Genomic DNA, 17,270 nt, shown 5'->3' on the forward strand with positions numbered 1-17,270 from the left:
TAGGGTTTTTCAGAAGTGTTCAGCATTTACCTATATCATCTACTGAAATAAATGATAAAACTGTGATTCACTTCAGTGGGATCAAAGATAGGCTAACACAGTATAATTTTGAAAATCCCACCCTACAACTCCTTACTAAGGATGGGGGCAGGAGGTAGGATCACAGTCAAGAAAAGGGGGATGATCTGTGTAAATAGAAAAATGCCCACCTTTTCTCCCAACAACCGTTATAGAATAATGACAGTGTTTAAAATGAAAACATAAAATGTGTTTCAAATATCCTCAGTGGCTCCACAGTAGACATAATTTTGAGTCTGTGCAACAAAGACTTGAAGCAGGAAACAAAACGGTAACAATAGAATCACTTTCCCTGAAACCCCTTGCCCTTGCTGTTTAGGGCAAACAAACATAGCAGGTTTTTTTTTGTTTTTTTTTTTAAATGAAAAAGCAATAAGTATTCACCATACATAACAAGTTACCTTTTTTCATCATTGGTAAACATCAAACTAAAAATGAAATCCTAAATTGTGATTAAATTTCTACTACTTCTCTGCAAAAGCCACTGGCCAATTCAAGCTAAAATGATTGTAGTTATATATATATTTTTAATTAATATAATATTTGGCTGTGGAAAGAAGATCCCATTATCTTCTGGTGTTTCTGCAATATTCTACCTACTGTACAATTTCTAAGAGCAGTAAAAATTTAATGTTAGTTTTCATTCTCTGCAAGCTGTAGTGGAAAAATAATGTAAAAATTAAAATTTAAATTAAAATGCTCTTTTTTTCAATTGAAAAGTTGCAGGGTTTCTGGTGTTGTACATTATACATAATCTGAATATTATTTGTAGACTGAAGGTGAGTAATAAGAGGATTTCAGAGACAGAGACTATTTAAAATACAGCTTACTGTAGCTCATCGCATCTTTTTTTCTTTAGGTAATATAATATGCTTTACTGATTATTGATTGAATAGATGCACTGTATTAAGTTGAAAATGCAGTATATTTATCAGTTTCTGGAAATGTGAAGTTTCTCAATCAATCTTAGCATTTTTAACTATGGTAAAATAAAGCAAAATGTTTCTGCATAATGTTCCAGTAAACTTAATTTTCCACAGAGGCCTTCATCAGCAAACCTCTCACCAGGGGAGGAGGAAGAGGAAGATGTCCGGGAAAACAGTTGTGGTCCTGCAGGTTTATGGGAGGCACTGACACCCTGCAATGGATGTAGGAACCTTGGATTCCCCATTCTTGCACAGGTATTTATCTTTCTATCTTAAAATCTGTAAGTTATAGAGCAGTGGTTCTCAAATTTTTTTTCATAGATCACTTGAAAATTGCTGAGGGTCTTGGTGGACCACTTAATGATCTTTCCAAATGTTGTTTGTACCATTAGCTAACTATTGTAAAGCGCTTTGGATAAAAGCGCTATATAAAAAATGTTATTATAATGAACATTTTTTGTTCTACAAATAAAAGCACACAACTCATATTTTAATATCAGTAGTCTTACCTTTCTAATGAGATGGATGTGCCCTCTCTCCCCCGCTGCGGCAGCCCCCGAGCTGGGGCTATAAAGGACGGGGGGGTCTCTCCCTCTCTCCCCGGCCGAGGCAGCCCCTGAGCAGGTGCTGGGAAGGATGGCCATCTCTCCCCAACAGCCTCAGCCCTGGAAAGTCACCTCTTTCTCTGGCTACCACAGCCCTGCACATCCCAAATTTCCCCCAACCCCCTCTTCTCATCCCACTGTCCCCTCCCATCTACCCCCATTTCTCCTAAGGCCACCACCTCACCTTACATGTGCGTCTTCTCCAGGGTCCAGGCACCTAATTAGTGAAGCCATGCCTGCGCGGCTCCACTAATTAGGTGGGTGGCCCTTCATTCTTTTGTGTGCAGCTGCCCAGGCGTACACCTTAGAAGGAACTATCTGCAGACCACCTGAATGGAGCAGTGGTCCGCAGACCACAGTTTGAGAACCTCTACAATAGAGTATTCTTACAATCTTTCTCTGCCAGACCCTTTGCAGCTGTTTCTATTATCATGTTTCTAAATCTATAGGAGTGCAATACAGTATCATCTAGATCAGTGACTACTCTACTCCTTAAAGGAATCTGATTTGTCTTGTATCCCCAAGATTCACCTCATTTAAAAACTACTTGCTTACAAAAGTGGACATAAAAATACAAAGTATCACTGCACACTAATACTGAAAATTTGCTTACTTTCTCATTTTTACGATATAATTATAAAATCAACTGGAATAGAAATATTGTACTTACATTTCAGTGTGTAATATATACAGCACTATAAACAACAGATTGTATGAAATTTGAAATTGTATGAAAATTTGCTAGTGCTTTTTATGTAGCCAATTGTAAAACTAGGCAAATATCTAGATGAGTTGATGTACCCCTGGAAGACCTCTGCATAGCCCCAGAAGTATGGTTACCCCTGGTTGAGAACCACTGATCTAGATTATAGACGTAATCTACTGGCACAAAAGTATCTACTACACACTTCTATTTATACAAAATAATAAATCTTTTCCCTGTGCTTTCCTCTAGAAAACAGTAACATTTTAAAAATGGAATAATGTACAGAAAAATAAATGTTATGAACAATGGACATCCTGTAGAAGTAGCAAAATTCTAATTTCCTGAACACTCTTTAAAAAGACACAGAGCAAAAGTGCCTAAGTGATTTCGAGATCCAATGAGACTTAGATTCTGAAGTGCCTAAGTCACTTTTGAAAATGGGAATGTCTCCTAAGTCACATAGGTACTTCTGAAAATTTTGTCTGCAATCTTTTAACTACAGAATTTAAAAGGGTAAGCATCATATTGTATTACCCATCTAGTTAAGCTTTATGTACAAAATGTTCAATTTACAAAGGCAATTTCAGAGGTTTGTTTACCCATGGTTTTGGCAGATTATTTCATTCTTCTTGGGAAATTCACAGGCTTTTCACAAGGCAACTGTGGGTGTCAGGGAGATGAATTTCTTCATGGTCACGTAAGACCATTAGACCACTGTACAGCTGCTACTGCATACACATGGGACAAATTCTCCTCTCAATTTTGTAACACATGAAAATTTGGCTGTATGTGTCTGATATTTTAGGCAAGAGTACATCTTGAGCTTAATATCTTAAGCTTTCTTGGAGAGCGTATTTACATATAACATTTTAGATAAGCTAAAATAGGTGGCTGTCTTTCAACTGCATCAAGCTTTCAGTAACAAGTTGTTTGGGGTTTTTTTTTGTTTTATTTTTTAGAGCATGAAATCTACTGTATAAAAGGGCAGCTGCTGTTGATGCCCCTCCCCCCAACCCCCAGAATAAGGAAATGTTTTAAAATAGCATCAGAATATGTAACATTTGTTAATATTGGAGCTGTTTGAAAATATTCAAATGGAACAGTTTTCCATTGAAAAATATTGATTCAATGAAACTGAAACATTTGTTTGAACTTTTGTTGTATTATAAATTAGAATATAATAGTCAATATGACAAAGATGAAACGTTTAATGAAAATTCCAAGATTTCAGTTTTTCTTCCTAGTTTGGGATTAAACAATATTTTGAAATCTTGAAATTACCTGCAGGTCAGAAATTCCTTCCCCTCTTAGTATAAAGGCACTGCAGTTCCTTCCTCCTAGAGTAGTTTGGGGACTTAATACTACATCTGAAGTGATATAATAGTATACCCCAAGACTCCTCCTTTGTAGTTTGTATAACTTCCCCAAAAAATCCACTTAAATCCTGACATTTGTCAAGTAATCATTAACACTCTTGATATTCTGGAAAAGGATAAAGGAAAATGGCTAAGAAATGTAGGGCTAAATCCTCCTTATCCACTGGAAGACTAAACACTAGCATCTATGCAGGCATGCCAGTAGGTGAGTCCTGTGCAAGGTGAATCATACTGCCACAGAGCAGGATGGCATATCAGGAATGTCCAGCTCATCAGGTCTGCCCAGTACATCAGAGTACTTGCTGTCTCCTTTCTCATGGTGCAACTTTCTTACTTCTGTTATGTCTTGCACTTTTGTTGTGCTACTGAATGTGGGCTTGTCCAATTTCTTCTATCGATTTCAGTGAAGCAGGATCAGTCAATTAATGAACTTGAATAGTGACAATCAAGATTTAGTCAGTGCTCCAGCTTTTTATGAGCTGCTTGTTTCTTCAACATTTCAACAGTTGCTTTCTACTTCATGACATTTATAATTTCTAGACATCTTTAACATCTTTGGTATGTAACAAGGTGCAGTGTTATCAGATCTCTAAAAGATATAGCAGTATTTTAGGTTCTTACTGGTTATCAACTCCTAGTTTTTCATAAATTACTTTTAATGTTGGTACTTTTCTGCTTTGGAGTTATGTCATTTATTGATTGATTATGCATTAATCTTCCCATGGTGAACATGTGTGAATCATAGAAAAATAGGAATGGAAGGGATCTCGATGGGTCATTTAGTCCAGACCCCTGCACTGAGGCAGAACTAAGTATTATTTAGACCATCCCGATGGATGTTTGTCTAGCCTGTTCTTAAAAAACCTCCAGTGTTGGAGATTCTGCACACTCCTGAGGTAATTAAATACCCTTACAGTTAGGAAGGTTTTCCTAATGTCTAACCTAAACTGCCCTTGCTGCAATTTCAGCCCATTTCTTGTCCTATCCTCAGAAGTTAAGGAGAACAATTTTTCTCCCTCCTCCTTGTAAAAACCTTTTATCATGTCCCCCCTCAGTCTTCTCTTCTCCAGACTAAACAAACCCAATTTTTTTCAATCTTCCCTCATAGCTCATATTTTCTAGACCTTTACTCATTTTTGTTGCTCTTCTCTGGACTTTCTCCAATTTGTCCACATCTTTTATGAGGTGTGGTTCCCAGAACTGGACATAATACTCCAGTTGAGGTCTTATCAGTACTGAGTAGAGTGGAAGTATTATTTCTCATATCTTGCTTACAACATTCCTGCTAATACATCCTAGAATATTTGCTTTTTTGCAACAGTATTACATTGTTGACCCATACTTAGTTTGTGATCTACTATGACCCCCCAGATCCTTTGCTGCAATACTCCTTCCTTGGCAGTCATTTCCCATTTTGTATTTGTGAAATTGATTATTCTTTCCTAAGTGTAGTACTTTGCATTTGTCCTTAGTGAATTTCATCCTATTTAACTCCCATTTCTCTAGTTTGTCAAGATCATTTCGAATTCTAATCCTGTTCCCCCAAAGCACTTGCAACCCTTCCCAGCTTAGTATTGTCTGCAAACTTTGTAAGTGTACTCTCTATGCCATGATCCAAATAATTTATGAAGTTATTGAACAGAACCAGACACAGGAGAGATCCCTGCAGGACTCCACTCAATGTGCCCTTTCAGCTTAACTGTGAACCATTGATAACTACTTTCTGAGTATGGTTTTCCAGACTGTTGTGCTCTCACCTTACAGAAGGATCGTCTAGGCTAGTGGTCACCAACCCATCAATCATGTTCAACTGCTTGATCCTGGAGCCTCTTCCAGTTGATCACGATCTCTAGGCCGCTAAAAGTCTGGCAGCGCAGCGGTGCTCAGGCAGACTGCCTGCCTGTCCTGGCACCATGCCACTCTCGGAAGTGGATGGCTGCTGGCACATCTCTGTTCCCCTGGGGGGACGGGGGAAGAAGGCGGGGTGAGGTTGCTCCGCACGCTGCCCCCACCCCCAGCACCATCCCCGCAACTGTCCCCACAACTCCCCAAAAAACAAAAAATAAGTAAAAAGACATTTTAACGTTTTGGCCATGCTGCGTTTTCTGTTCTCTTTCCTTCCTCGTGTAGTAATGGCCCTATCCTGTTTCTGGTCTTCCTCTTGTTTCTCATGTATTTGTAAACTGCTTTCTTGTTACCCTTTATATTCCTAACTAGTTCAACCTTGTTTTGTGCTTGCTCTTTCTAATTTTGTCCCTTCATGCTTGTGTTGTGGGGTTGTTTTTATATTCATCCTTTGTAATTTGACCTAGTTTCCACTTCTTGTATGACTCTTTTTTGAGTTTTCATATCATTGACAATCTCCTGGTTAAGCCAGCATTGCCTCTTACTATACTTCTCATCTTTCCTCTGCATTGGTATAGTTTGCTCTTGTTCCCTTAATAATGTCTCTTTAAAAAACTGCCAACTCTTCTGAACCCTTTTTCCCACTTAGACTTGCTTCCCATGGGATCTTACCAACCAATTATCTAAGTTTGCTAAAGTCTGCCTTCTTGAAGTCCATTGTCTTTATTCTGATGTTTTCCCTGTTTCACCATTCCCTAAAATCAGGAACTCATCATTTCATGATTTCTTTCATCCAAGCAGCCTTCCACCTTCAGATTCTCAACTAGTTCCTCCCTGTTTGACAGAATTAAATCCAGAATAACCTCTCCCCAGTTGCTTTCTACACCTTCGATAATAAAATGTTGCCTATGTTGCATTCCAAGAGCTTGTTGGATAATCTGTGTCCTGCTGTATTTCCCAACAAATGTCTTGGTAGTTGAAGTCCTCCATCACCACTAAGTCCTGTGTTTTTGGATGATTTTGTTGTTTAAAAAGTCTCATCCACCACTTCTTTCTCCTATTTAGGTGGTCTATAGTAGATCCCTAGCATGATATCACCGCTGTTTTTACCCCTTTTATCTTTACCCAGAGACTTTCAACTGGTCTACCTCCCATTTCTCTATCTCAGCCTCGTGCAAGTGTATACATATTTGATATACAAGGCACCTTCTCCCTTTTTTTCCCCTGCCTGTCCTTTCTGAACAATCTATACCTTTCTATACCAGAATTGCTGTCATATGAATTATCCCACCAAGTTTCTGTGATGCCAATTGTCATATTTGTGATTATTCGTTAGTATTTCTAGCTCTTCCTGTTTATTTCCCATACTTCTTGCATGAATATACAGACATCTAAGATGTTTATTAGATTTCCCCTCTGTATTCCCTCTTGTGTCTCCTTCACCTGGGCTGTGATTTCCCATATTGACCCCCAGATTCTGACCTCTCACCCAAGTCTCCATGTTTTGGATTTACCTGTGGGCTTTTGGGCTCTCCTGCCCCCATTAAACCTATTTTAAAGGTTAGCCAGTCTGTATCCGAAGATAGTCTTCCCCTTCCTTGATGGTGGACCCCATCTCTGCTCAGCAGTCTGCCTTCTCAGAACAGGGTCCCATGGTCAAGGAAGCTGAAGACCTCCTGTCGACACCACCCGCGCAGCCATGTATTTACCTCCAGGATGTATCTGTCTTTGCCCAGATTATTTTGAGTGATTTCATAATTTAAAAATAATTTTCCTTGCCTATTTTTAACATAAGACAAATGTAAGGGCTACTATAGTAGCAATGAAATTGGTTCAAGATTGTTTTCCAGATATGGGCTGGTCCCTTTTCCCTTTTAATAAAGGAGGTTCATTTCAGGATTTACTTAAACTGGAGGACAGTAATTTCCTGAACTAGTTTGCTTCTTTTACACTTAAATTGTTTACACTTACATTGTTTACACTAGTTTGCTTCTTTTACACTTAAATTGTTATTAAGCAAATTCAGTTTTAATAAAAATCATCTGTCACTCACTAAGAGGATAAAAAGGCTCTTTAATTGTGTACACTTAACTCTGTCTCTTTATTTTTGCCCAAGTCCTCCATTAGGTCTCAAAATATATCTAGACAAGTATTATATAAAAATGAGCTTTTGTTTTTTCTATTTTTTTTCCTATCGGACTAAAGGGGAAAAAGCCAAAGAGTAATAACATTCAAGAAGATACAGGGATAAGATCTGTGGTCGAAATGACAATATACTATATCTCAGTATCACTGTAGAAATGTCTATGTTGATATTAATACTGCACGTCTCTATCGGGACATCTGTAATTCTTATCCAAATGCTTCCATGCTCTAAATAGGGATCAGCACTGCCTGTGCGCAAAGTTCATAAGAGGCTTATTACCTTAATAAACCCCTATTCTAAATTTGGCCAAACTAAAGCCCATGTCAGACACAAAAGAAACCACATCTCTGGTGTGTAATCAGCTACCACAGGTAAAGAGCCACTAGGAAGATGGATGGGCATACGTATATTGCTACAGATATGGGTGTCTGCTGATGCTTACCACATAATGACAATTAAAACTTTGTGTGGCCACTTCCGGAAAGATAGGGCTGTAACTCTAGAGAGATTTGCAAACCTTGCTCCAAGTTAAATGTTTGTATTTTGTATCTTTGATGTATCCTTTGTATACATATCCACAATTAACATGGCCCAAACTAAGACTATCATAATTCACACATTTATAGTGAGCCTCCGAAAATAGATGAACTTTGGAGTGTGACTTGGTCTGCAGATATGGGCTCTGGAAAAACAAATTCCAGAATTGAGGACTCCTCACTGAGAATGTAGAACTGTTAACTTAAGCACTTTAAAGTATTGCAATAGCTAATGAAGAGAGAAAGAAACTGTTTTCAAGTTATCCAAGACATAAATCATTTACATTTTTTTAGATTTAAACTAACAACTTGATTTGGTTCCTCAGCTTGTGATGGGTTCAATCCAACTCCTATATTTCTCATGTAACACTGCAATAAGAAGTGTTCTTACTAGTCATGTCAGCACATTTGACATGTCAGAAATTCAGATCTCATTATGGAGACACATACAAATATAGAAATAAAGTATTTGGCTTCATCCTTTAAAAAATGCACCTTTTTTTTCCTGAGAAGCCAAATAGGAAGAATGGTCTGTCAATTATTGAACACCATCAGTTAGTACATTTTGCATTTCTGTTCTAGCTGGGAATAAATCTTAACTATTCTCTAAACACTGTATTTATAGATTAAAGGGGAAAGGCAAATGGAAGTTGATTTCTACTTTAGATAGGCAGTTGGCAGAATAATTCTAATTAAAAAGGTAAATCCTGAGTGAGATGAAGACAGTGTTTGTCTCTGACCTAATGAGCTAGCAGTATTAAGGGAAAAGAAGGATTGATTTTCAAGTTTGAGACTTGTTTGGTTTCTTTACTGTATTTGTATTTTAGTTCAGAAAAAGAGGTTGGCTGGCCAGAGTTCTGAGTATGTAATAGCTAATATCACATCCATACAGAATTCTGCTGCAAAGCGCAGTTTCCTAGTGCAGTTTGACCATGTCATCCCTCTCTTCGAATCCCTCAACTGGTTCCCTCTTCTCTATCCTGTCAAATATAAGCTACTTTTATTTATTTTCAAGGTCCTTTATATTCAGTCCCCGCCCTACCTATCAGCTCTCATTTGCTATCAATCTGTCGATTGATTGCCTCCACTCAGCCTACGATGACAGCCTTCGCTACCCACTTGCTAAATTTCAGACAAACACCTTTGTGCTTTCTTTCATACTGCTCCACATGCTTATGTGGTGCTTATGTAAACATCTGCAAAGCCACCTAATTATCCACCTTCAAATCCTTCCTCCGAATTCTCCTTGTGATAGCTACAAAAAAAACCTTGACAGTAGTCGGGCTCTTAGTGTGCAGGGACCATTACCTGTCATGCTGACCAGTATTATCTCATTGTATTCTTGTACTCCCCAATCTGTTTTTTATCTTATACTTAGGTTGCAAGTTCCTGGGACAAGAACCATCCTTTTGTTCTGTTTTAGCACAGTGCCTAGTGGGGTTGTGGTCCATGACAAGGTGTCGTGGGTGCTACGGTAATACAAATTAATAATAATAATTTCTGTTGTACTATGCGTAGGTTTTAAAAATATCTGACAATAATAACTGAACTTTCATGAAAGTAGCTCTTGTAGTCAGTGAGGACACAGCAGCTCCATACCCACTCCAGTTCAGTGTAGGAGGGGAGACCCTTATCCCCAGCAGTGTATCTGCATAACAGAAACCTTCCTTTACCCCCTCCTCGACCCTGAGATAATTTTAAATAAAATAAAACCCAAATTAAAAGTTGGCCAGAGGATGAATTCAGCCTACAACCCAGAGCTCTCAGTCCCCGCAGCACTCTAAACCTCTAGTGCTGGAGGGTTCATTGGCATTTGTTTACCCTGAAGCAAGCTTTTTGGTATGTTAATACCAGCCTTTATTCAGGTGAAGCGCTGTTAGAATCTCTTAGAGTACTTTCTGAAATAACTCTTAACATTTTAGTGATTGAATCTAATACTGGCTCTATCTAGCCTTCAAACAAAGTATGGCACTAATGAAAATTCTGCCTGTCCCAAGAGCCGGGCTTAAAGAGAAAGATACTGCACACAGAGTTCTTTGTTAAAATTGACTCAAAAGTGGGAAATGAGTAAAGAACTTTTATTTTTCATTATCTGGAGAAATCTCACTCCACTTGATCAGTGAGTGAAGGAGAGGACACTGAGAGGAAACCCTAACCAAATAACCATGAATGATGCCTGTTAATATGTTTTGTACAATTGAGAACAAAGTAGCCCGCTGAAACATGGAATCTTGAATCCAGAACATGTGCATAAGTATGTCCAAAATGTGGCAATATCTATTGGCTGAACTGTTCCCAAATATAGGGAAATATAGAACCCCGAAGTCCCCTTTCATACCTAGATTAACATTTATATTTGATCTATAGGAGTATTTCCAAATGAGATAACTGGTCTGCTGGCTTGGTCCCCACAGGTAATGGGTTAACTTTGAGACTATGGCCTATTTTTCAGAGGTATTGACTACCCGTGGTGTTCCCATTGACTTCACCTGATGTTATGGGTTCCTAGCACCTCTGAAAATCAGGACTGTTGTCTTTATATTGAAGTGTACAACACAAACTCTTTTCTTCTAAACTTTTTTGTGAAGAGACAAGTTTTCTCACTCAGCTGCCCTTCCAACAGAGCTGCAGTGAAGCTTTATTCAGGCATGCAGCAACAACCCAGCTGCACTAACATGCCCTTCCACTAGAGCCTACAGTGACTCAGCCCTCAGGCATGTGGCAGCAACCTCTCCCTGAGTCCACCCAGGGTCAGATGACCCCCATGCTCAGGTATTTTCCCAATCCTGACAGAGTTGCAAATCAGTCTGTGTAACAGCACTGTCCGGCCAAGAACCCTCCTGGTGCCTCGGACTGTATCAGACTCTTGAGACTCCCTGCCTTGCTTTTGCTCCTGTTCCTATTCCTGCCCCTACCTAGACTGAGCTCTGTTCCAGTCTTGTCCTTGCCATATTCTGACCACACTCCAGCCCTGTTACTGACCCACTCCAGCCTTGTCTCTATTTTCTGACCCTCCCCGGACTGTCAGACTCTGACCACCTGGCTTCAACTTCTGGCTTGCACCTGGACTTCAGCTATGGCACTGGTTGTCTATGGACTCTAATCTCAGTTCTGACCTGGCTTGTCCCTGGATCTTGATTCTCGTGCCACCCTTGGCCCAGTCACAACCCTACGTCTGGTTTTGACTTCTGTGCCAACAGCTAGGCCTGAGTGCCAGGAGACAGTGCTTGACAATTCTTTCCTTAATCATCAGTGCAAAGTGTTCGTAAACAAGCCACAGATTTACAGCAAAGAATTCTTCCTCTGTAGGGAGAACCTTTGCTTGCATAGAGCTGGCAGAAGCAGTATAGTCACCCCCTACACTAGCAGCTCCTCCACCCCCTGACATAAGGGAGAGGAGAAGATGTGAGGGAGTGTGATGGAACTGAGCTCTGCTGGGATCAGTCTTCCACTGGTGTAAGGGACCTTGCACCAGCAGCATAAGTTAAAGCAAGATCTCTGTAACCACACAACTCAGAACATATGGTTTCTAAGTAGAAATTTGTCATGTAGTCATTTGTTCTTTTCTTATCTATGCAGCAAAGCAAGGACAATGTCAGCATTGTGGAGCTACACTAATCTAGACCAGATGAGATTTTGGCTCAGTGCCTTCGGAAACCAGCAATTCTGATTGGAATTCTTATTCCTTTTTGTGTTTTCCTAAGTAATGTTTTAAAAGCTTTTAAGAATATGAAGGATGATTGATTGAAATAGGTAAACCTCTTACTCCATTTTCTGGATTTTTTCATAGTCATTCTCCTTTTTAGCAAAAACCAAACTTTATAACAAAAATATTGAGATATTATTCATATATTCATCTTGTTGACAAATTCAGAATTTTATATTTTGTTATCCTAATCTCAGGACACTCTCAAGGTATTTTAAATTTTAATTTTATATATATGTATATATTTGCTTTTTATTATAATCTCCTGAAATCTTGAGGTTGAAATCTGTCTATTTACAGAATGTATTTCCCTACTTGCTACATTCTGGATTGCTAGTGCTTATGATTGCAAGGCTGCTTATATTGCTTTTTCAGAAAGACCATTGAAACATTTGTTTGAGGAAGTGGGTTCAGGGACGGGAGTGGGAAGAAACATGGTTTCATAGATTTTGAAAACCAATATACTGTGCAAATAAATGCTTTGGGCCTGCCAACCTTTAAGCTTCTGCTTCTGGATGAGTTTCCACTGAACTCCAAAGGACTAGTCCCCTTCCTGGAAAATAAGGTCACTTTTAGTGTAACTGATTTTTAATTGATTTCTATTGCCTTAGGATTGAATTATTCCCTCAGGTATGCGCACACTGCACCATTGAAGTCAGTGGAAATAGCATGCATGAATCTGAGGGAAGCATTTGGCCCTTAAATTTACTTCATTGTAACATCTTAGTTTGACAGTTATTTTATTGTTATTTTCTAGTTCGATAATGCATAGTGTTTCTACCTGTTATTAAACAACTTACAAGGCCAGTAATGATAATGACTTGGGCCTAAATGTAGAATCCAACATCCAGCTTGAATAACTGAGCCAGGAACTGATCATACATAGACAGGCTGTGGGTTGGAATTCTTCCTTCCCAACCTCTTCAGCTATAGAGTAGTTGTGCATACAATCTAAACTCTCTCTCGTGCTAATACATACATTTGTTCTGCTATATTTCAAGTTAAGACCAGCTTTCCTTTTAAAGCTTGACCATTCTAAGTGCTCTAAAATCTGTACAGTTACTTCGATTGTCTTGAAATTTGGTGTACCTCACTGGGGTTCAGCATAGAGTCAGTGATCCAAATTTGGGGCCATTTGGCCACAGGGTCCTGAGATACATCCCCCTGGAAAATTTTTTCTTAAAGTTGATCTATTCTGGCAATGCTTTTTTTCTCATAGATAGGAATCAAATAATCATACCAGGGTCTCCAGCACGTGAGGATTACCCTAGCAGAGTGCATGGTACCCACCAGCCCTTTGATGGAAATCAAATTAAAATATTATTTGAAAAAAGAGTTTTGCTTCTCCAGTGGTTTCAGAGTAACAGCCGTGTTAGTCTGTATTCGCAAAAAGAAAAGGAGTACTTGTGGCACCTTAGAGACTAACCAATTTATTTGAGCATGAGCTTTCGTGAGCTACAGCTCACTTCATCGGATGCATACCGTGGAAACTGCAGCAGACTTTATATACACACAGAGAATATGAAACAATACCTCCTCCCACCCCACTGTCCTGCTGGTAATAGCTTATCTAAAGTGATCATCAGGTTGGGCCATTTCCAGCACAAATCCAGGTTTTCTCATCCTCCACCACCCCACACAAATTCACTCTCCTGCTGGTGATAGCCCATCCAAAGTAACAACTCTACACAATGTGCATGATAATCAAGTTGGGCCATTTCCTGCACAAATCCAGGTTCTCTCACCCCCTCACCCCCCTCCCAAGAACCACACACACAAACTCACTATCCTGCTGGTAATAGCTCATCCAAAGTGACCATTCTCCCTACAATGTGCATGATAATCAAGGTGGGCCATTTCCAGCACAAATCCAGGTTTTCTCACATCCCCCCCACCCCCATACACACACAAACTCACTCTCCTGCTGGTAATAGCTCATCCAAACTGACTACTCTCCAAGTTTAAATCCAAGTTAAACCAGAACATCGGGGGGGGGGGGGTAGGAAAAAACAAGAGGAAATAGGCTACCTTGCATAATGACTTAGCCACTCCCAGTCTCTCTTTAAGCCTAAATTAATAGTATCCAATTTGCAAATGAATTCCAATTCAGCAGTTTCTCGCTGGAGTCTGGATTTGAAGTTTTTTTGTTTTAAGATAGCGACCTTCATGTCTGTGATTGCGTGACCAGAGAGATTAAAGTGTTCTCCGACTGGTTTATGAATGTTACAATTCTTGACATCTGATTTGTGTCCATTTATTCTTTTATGTAGAGACTGTCCAGTTTGACCAATGTACATGGGAGAGGGGCATTGCTGGCACATGATGGCATATATCACATTGGTGGATGTGCAGGTGAACGAGCCTCTGATAGTGTGGCTGATGTTATTAGGCCCTGTGATGGTGTCCCCTGAATAGATATGTGGGCACAATTGGCAACGGGCTTTGTTGCAAGGATAAGTTCCTGGGCTAGTGGTTCTGTTGTGTGGTATGTGGTTGTTGGTGAGTATTTGCTTCGGGTCGGGGGGCTGTCTGTAGGCAAGGACTGGCCTGTCTCCCAAGATTTGTGAGAGTGTTGGGTCATCCTTTAGGATAGGTTGTAGATCCTTAATAATGCGTTGGAGGGGTTTTAGTTGGGGGCTGAAGGTGACGGCTAGTGGCGTTCTGTTATTTTCTTTGTTAGGCCTGTCCTGTAGTAGGTAACTTCTGGGAACTCTTCTGGCTCTATCAATCTGTTTCTTTACTTCTGCAGGTGGGTATTGTAGTTGTAAGAAAGCTTGACAGAGATCTTGTAGGTGTTTGTCTCTGTCTGAGGGGTTGGAGCAAATGCGGTTGTATCGCAGAGCTTGGCTGTAGACGATGGATCGTGTGGTGTGGTCAGGGTGAAAGCTGGAGGCATGCAGGTAGGAATAGCGGTCAGTAGGTTTCCGGTATAGGGTGGTGTTTATGTGACCATTGTTTATTAGCACTGTAGTGTCCAGGAAGTGGATCTCTTGTGTGGACTGGACCAGGCTGAGGTTGGTGGGTGGGATGGAAATTGTTGAAATCATGGTGGAATTCCTCAAAGGCTTCTTTTCCATGGGTCCAGATGATGAAGATGTCTATAGTAGCTGCTGTTAAAAAGCTGAATTTAAATATAAGTGTATATATCAATCATAAGCTACTTCTGAGTTCACCATAAACAGATACAGCTGCTAAGTTTATCTAAATATTTTTATTAAGAACTATACATAAGTAAATATCAGTTTTTTTCATTTTTCTAAGACACATCTATACGGTGATTTGGTGAGCAGCAAGCTGGGGTATAAATCTACAGTGCTCTAACTTGCCATGCATTAAGTGGAAGCATGGCCACCGCTGCTGTGCAGTAAAAGTTCTGTAGTTTGAAAAAGCAGCAGATCAAGTGCACTACAAAACTACTAGCATGCAGCAGCAGGGGCCACATGGTCACTTAGTAAAAAGAAAAGGAGTACTTGTGGCACCTTAGAGACTTAGATGCATCCGATGAAGTGAGCTGTAGCTCACGAAAGCTTATGCTCAAATAAATTTGTTAGTCTCTAAGGTGCCACAAGTACTCCTTTTCTTTTTGCGAATACAGACTAACACGGCTGCTACTCTGAAAAATGGTCACTTAGTGAATGGCAGGCTGATACGCTGCAGATTCACACCCAAGCTTGCTGGACACTAAATATCACTGTATAGACAAGCCCTTAGATCAGGGGTCAGCAACATTTCAGAAGTGGCGTGCCAAATCTTCATTTATTCACTCTAATTTAAGGTTTTGTGTGCCAGGAATACATTTTAACATTTTTAGAAGGGGTCTCTCTAATATATAACTAAACTATTGTTGTAAGTAAAGTAAATAAGGTTTTTAAAATGTTTAAGACACTTCATTTAAAATTAAATTAAAATGCAGATCTTATCAGTTTAGTGTGATCCTTGCCCTTGCTTTTCCTTGCTGAGTTTGCCAATGTCTGGCACATATTTGGATACTTTAAGCTGCACACAGGCTTCTGAGTGATCAGTTGTTAACCAGCCCTGAGAGGGGCAGAGGACAGATTTTCATGTGTGAAAATACCTGTTCATACAGGTTTGTGGATCCAAATGCTGAAAGCATTGCAAATGCAATTTTCTTCAAACAGTTAAATTTCACTGGCAGGGACGTCCAGCAGGTCAGAATAGAGGCCCCATAATCTCTCTCGATAGCTTTAAGTGCACTCCGCAGATCTCCAAACTTTGATGCCCACAGTTCTGAGCTTTTTAACTGAGTGAGCTACATTTTGAAATCTTCAACACCCATCCACTGAAATACAGACAAATCCAAGTCGCTTTCGGTGAACTTTTCCAGTTTAATTAGAAAAGAAAGCATTGGGCCAAATCGCTGGAAATCTTGAAATCTGTCAGAAAATTCTGATTCCAGTTCTTGCATGTACATTCCAATCTCATCGACACTGACAGTGCAATGTGTCAATAGCTCTTTTTTGTGTTGGAAGTAGCAGAAAGTCAAAGTTTGAATATCCTGATAAAAAACTGCTAGTTTTACAACAAATGCCTTCCAGGTTTCATAAAGATCCAGAACCATTTGCCCTGCACCCTGGAGACGGAGGTTGAGCTCGTTTAGATGAGTGGTGATGTCAGTTAGAAATATGAGCTTACATAGCCATTTGTCATCCAGTTCGGGGTAGTTTTGTCCTTTTTCCGATAAAAAGGCCTTGATTGCATCAAAACAGTTCACAAAGTGCACCAAAACCTTGCCACGACTTAGCCACCAAATGTTGCTGTGAAGTGAAATGAACGGACATCTAACTTTGCTTTCTTAGGAGCTGACATTTTGTCAAATGTACCCCTCAACTTATAGTGGGGAAAAAAATTGCGACAGACGGCACGCACGTCAAACGGAATGTGCTGTTCCACGTGACATGATAAGTGATGTAAGCAGCAAATCAAGACTTAAAAATATCCCAGTGGCGCCGGAACAATTTTTATGGTGGGGGTGTTGAGCTGTGCCACTTCTTGCCGCTGTCTGCACCCCTCACTGCCCCAGCTTGGGGCCAGTGGGCCACAGCTGGGGGTGGCTGCAGAGCCCCAGGCGGGTGGCCAGGACCCCAGGATGGCAGCAGAGCACCCGGGACCGGTGGCCAGGACCTGGGGCTGGCAGTGGGCTGAGTGGGGGCCAGTGGCCAGGACCCTGGGTGGCAGGGGGCCGGCGGTAGGAACCCAGGCTGGCAGCAGAGCCCCCAGAACTGGTGGCCGTGACCCAGGCAGTGTGAGTGCCACTCAAAATAATCTCACGCACCGCATATTGCTGACCTCTGCCTTAGCTGACGTGCTATTATAAGAGAGCTTTAC

The 17,270-nt window shown here is 40.2% G+C and overlaps 1 protein-coding gene across 10 annotated transcripts in view; it reads left to right on the plus strand.

The window, feature by feature from the left end:
• Positions 1–17,270, plus strand: part of ANKS1B (ankyrin repeat and sterile alpha motif domain containing 1B) — a 747,009-nt gene that overhangs the window by 189,388 nt on the left and 540,351 nt on the right. For all 10 annotated transcript variants that reach the window (XM_073327424.2, XM_073327427.2, XM_073327426.2 and 7 more), the window contains one exon: positions 1,119–1,259. In XM_073327424.2, the coding sequence (XP_073183525.1) occupies positions 1,119–1,259 (141 nt within the window). The remainder of the gene's footprint in view (positions 1–1,118; positions 1,260–17,270) is intronic.

Source organism: Lepidochelys kempii, chromosome 1, assembly GCF_965140285.1.
Source record: "Lepidochelys kempii isolate rLepKem1 chromosome 1, rLepKem1.hap1, whole genome shotgun sequence".
In the NCBI taxonomy this organism is placed as follows: domain Eukaryota; kingdom Metazoa; phylum Chordata; order Testudines; family Cheloniidae; genus Lepidochelys; species Lepidochelys kempii.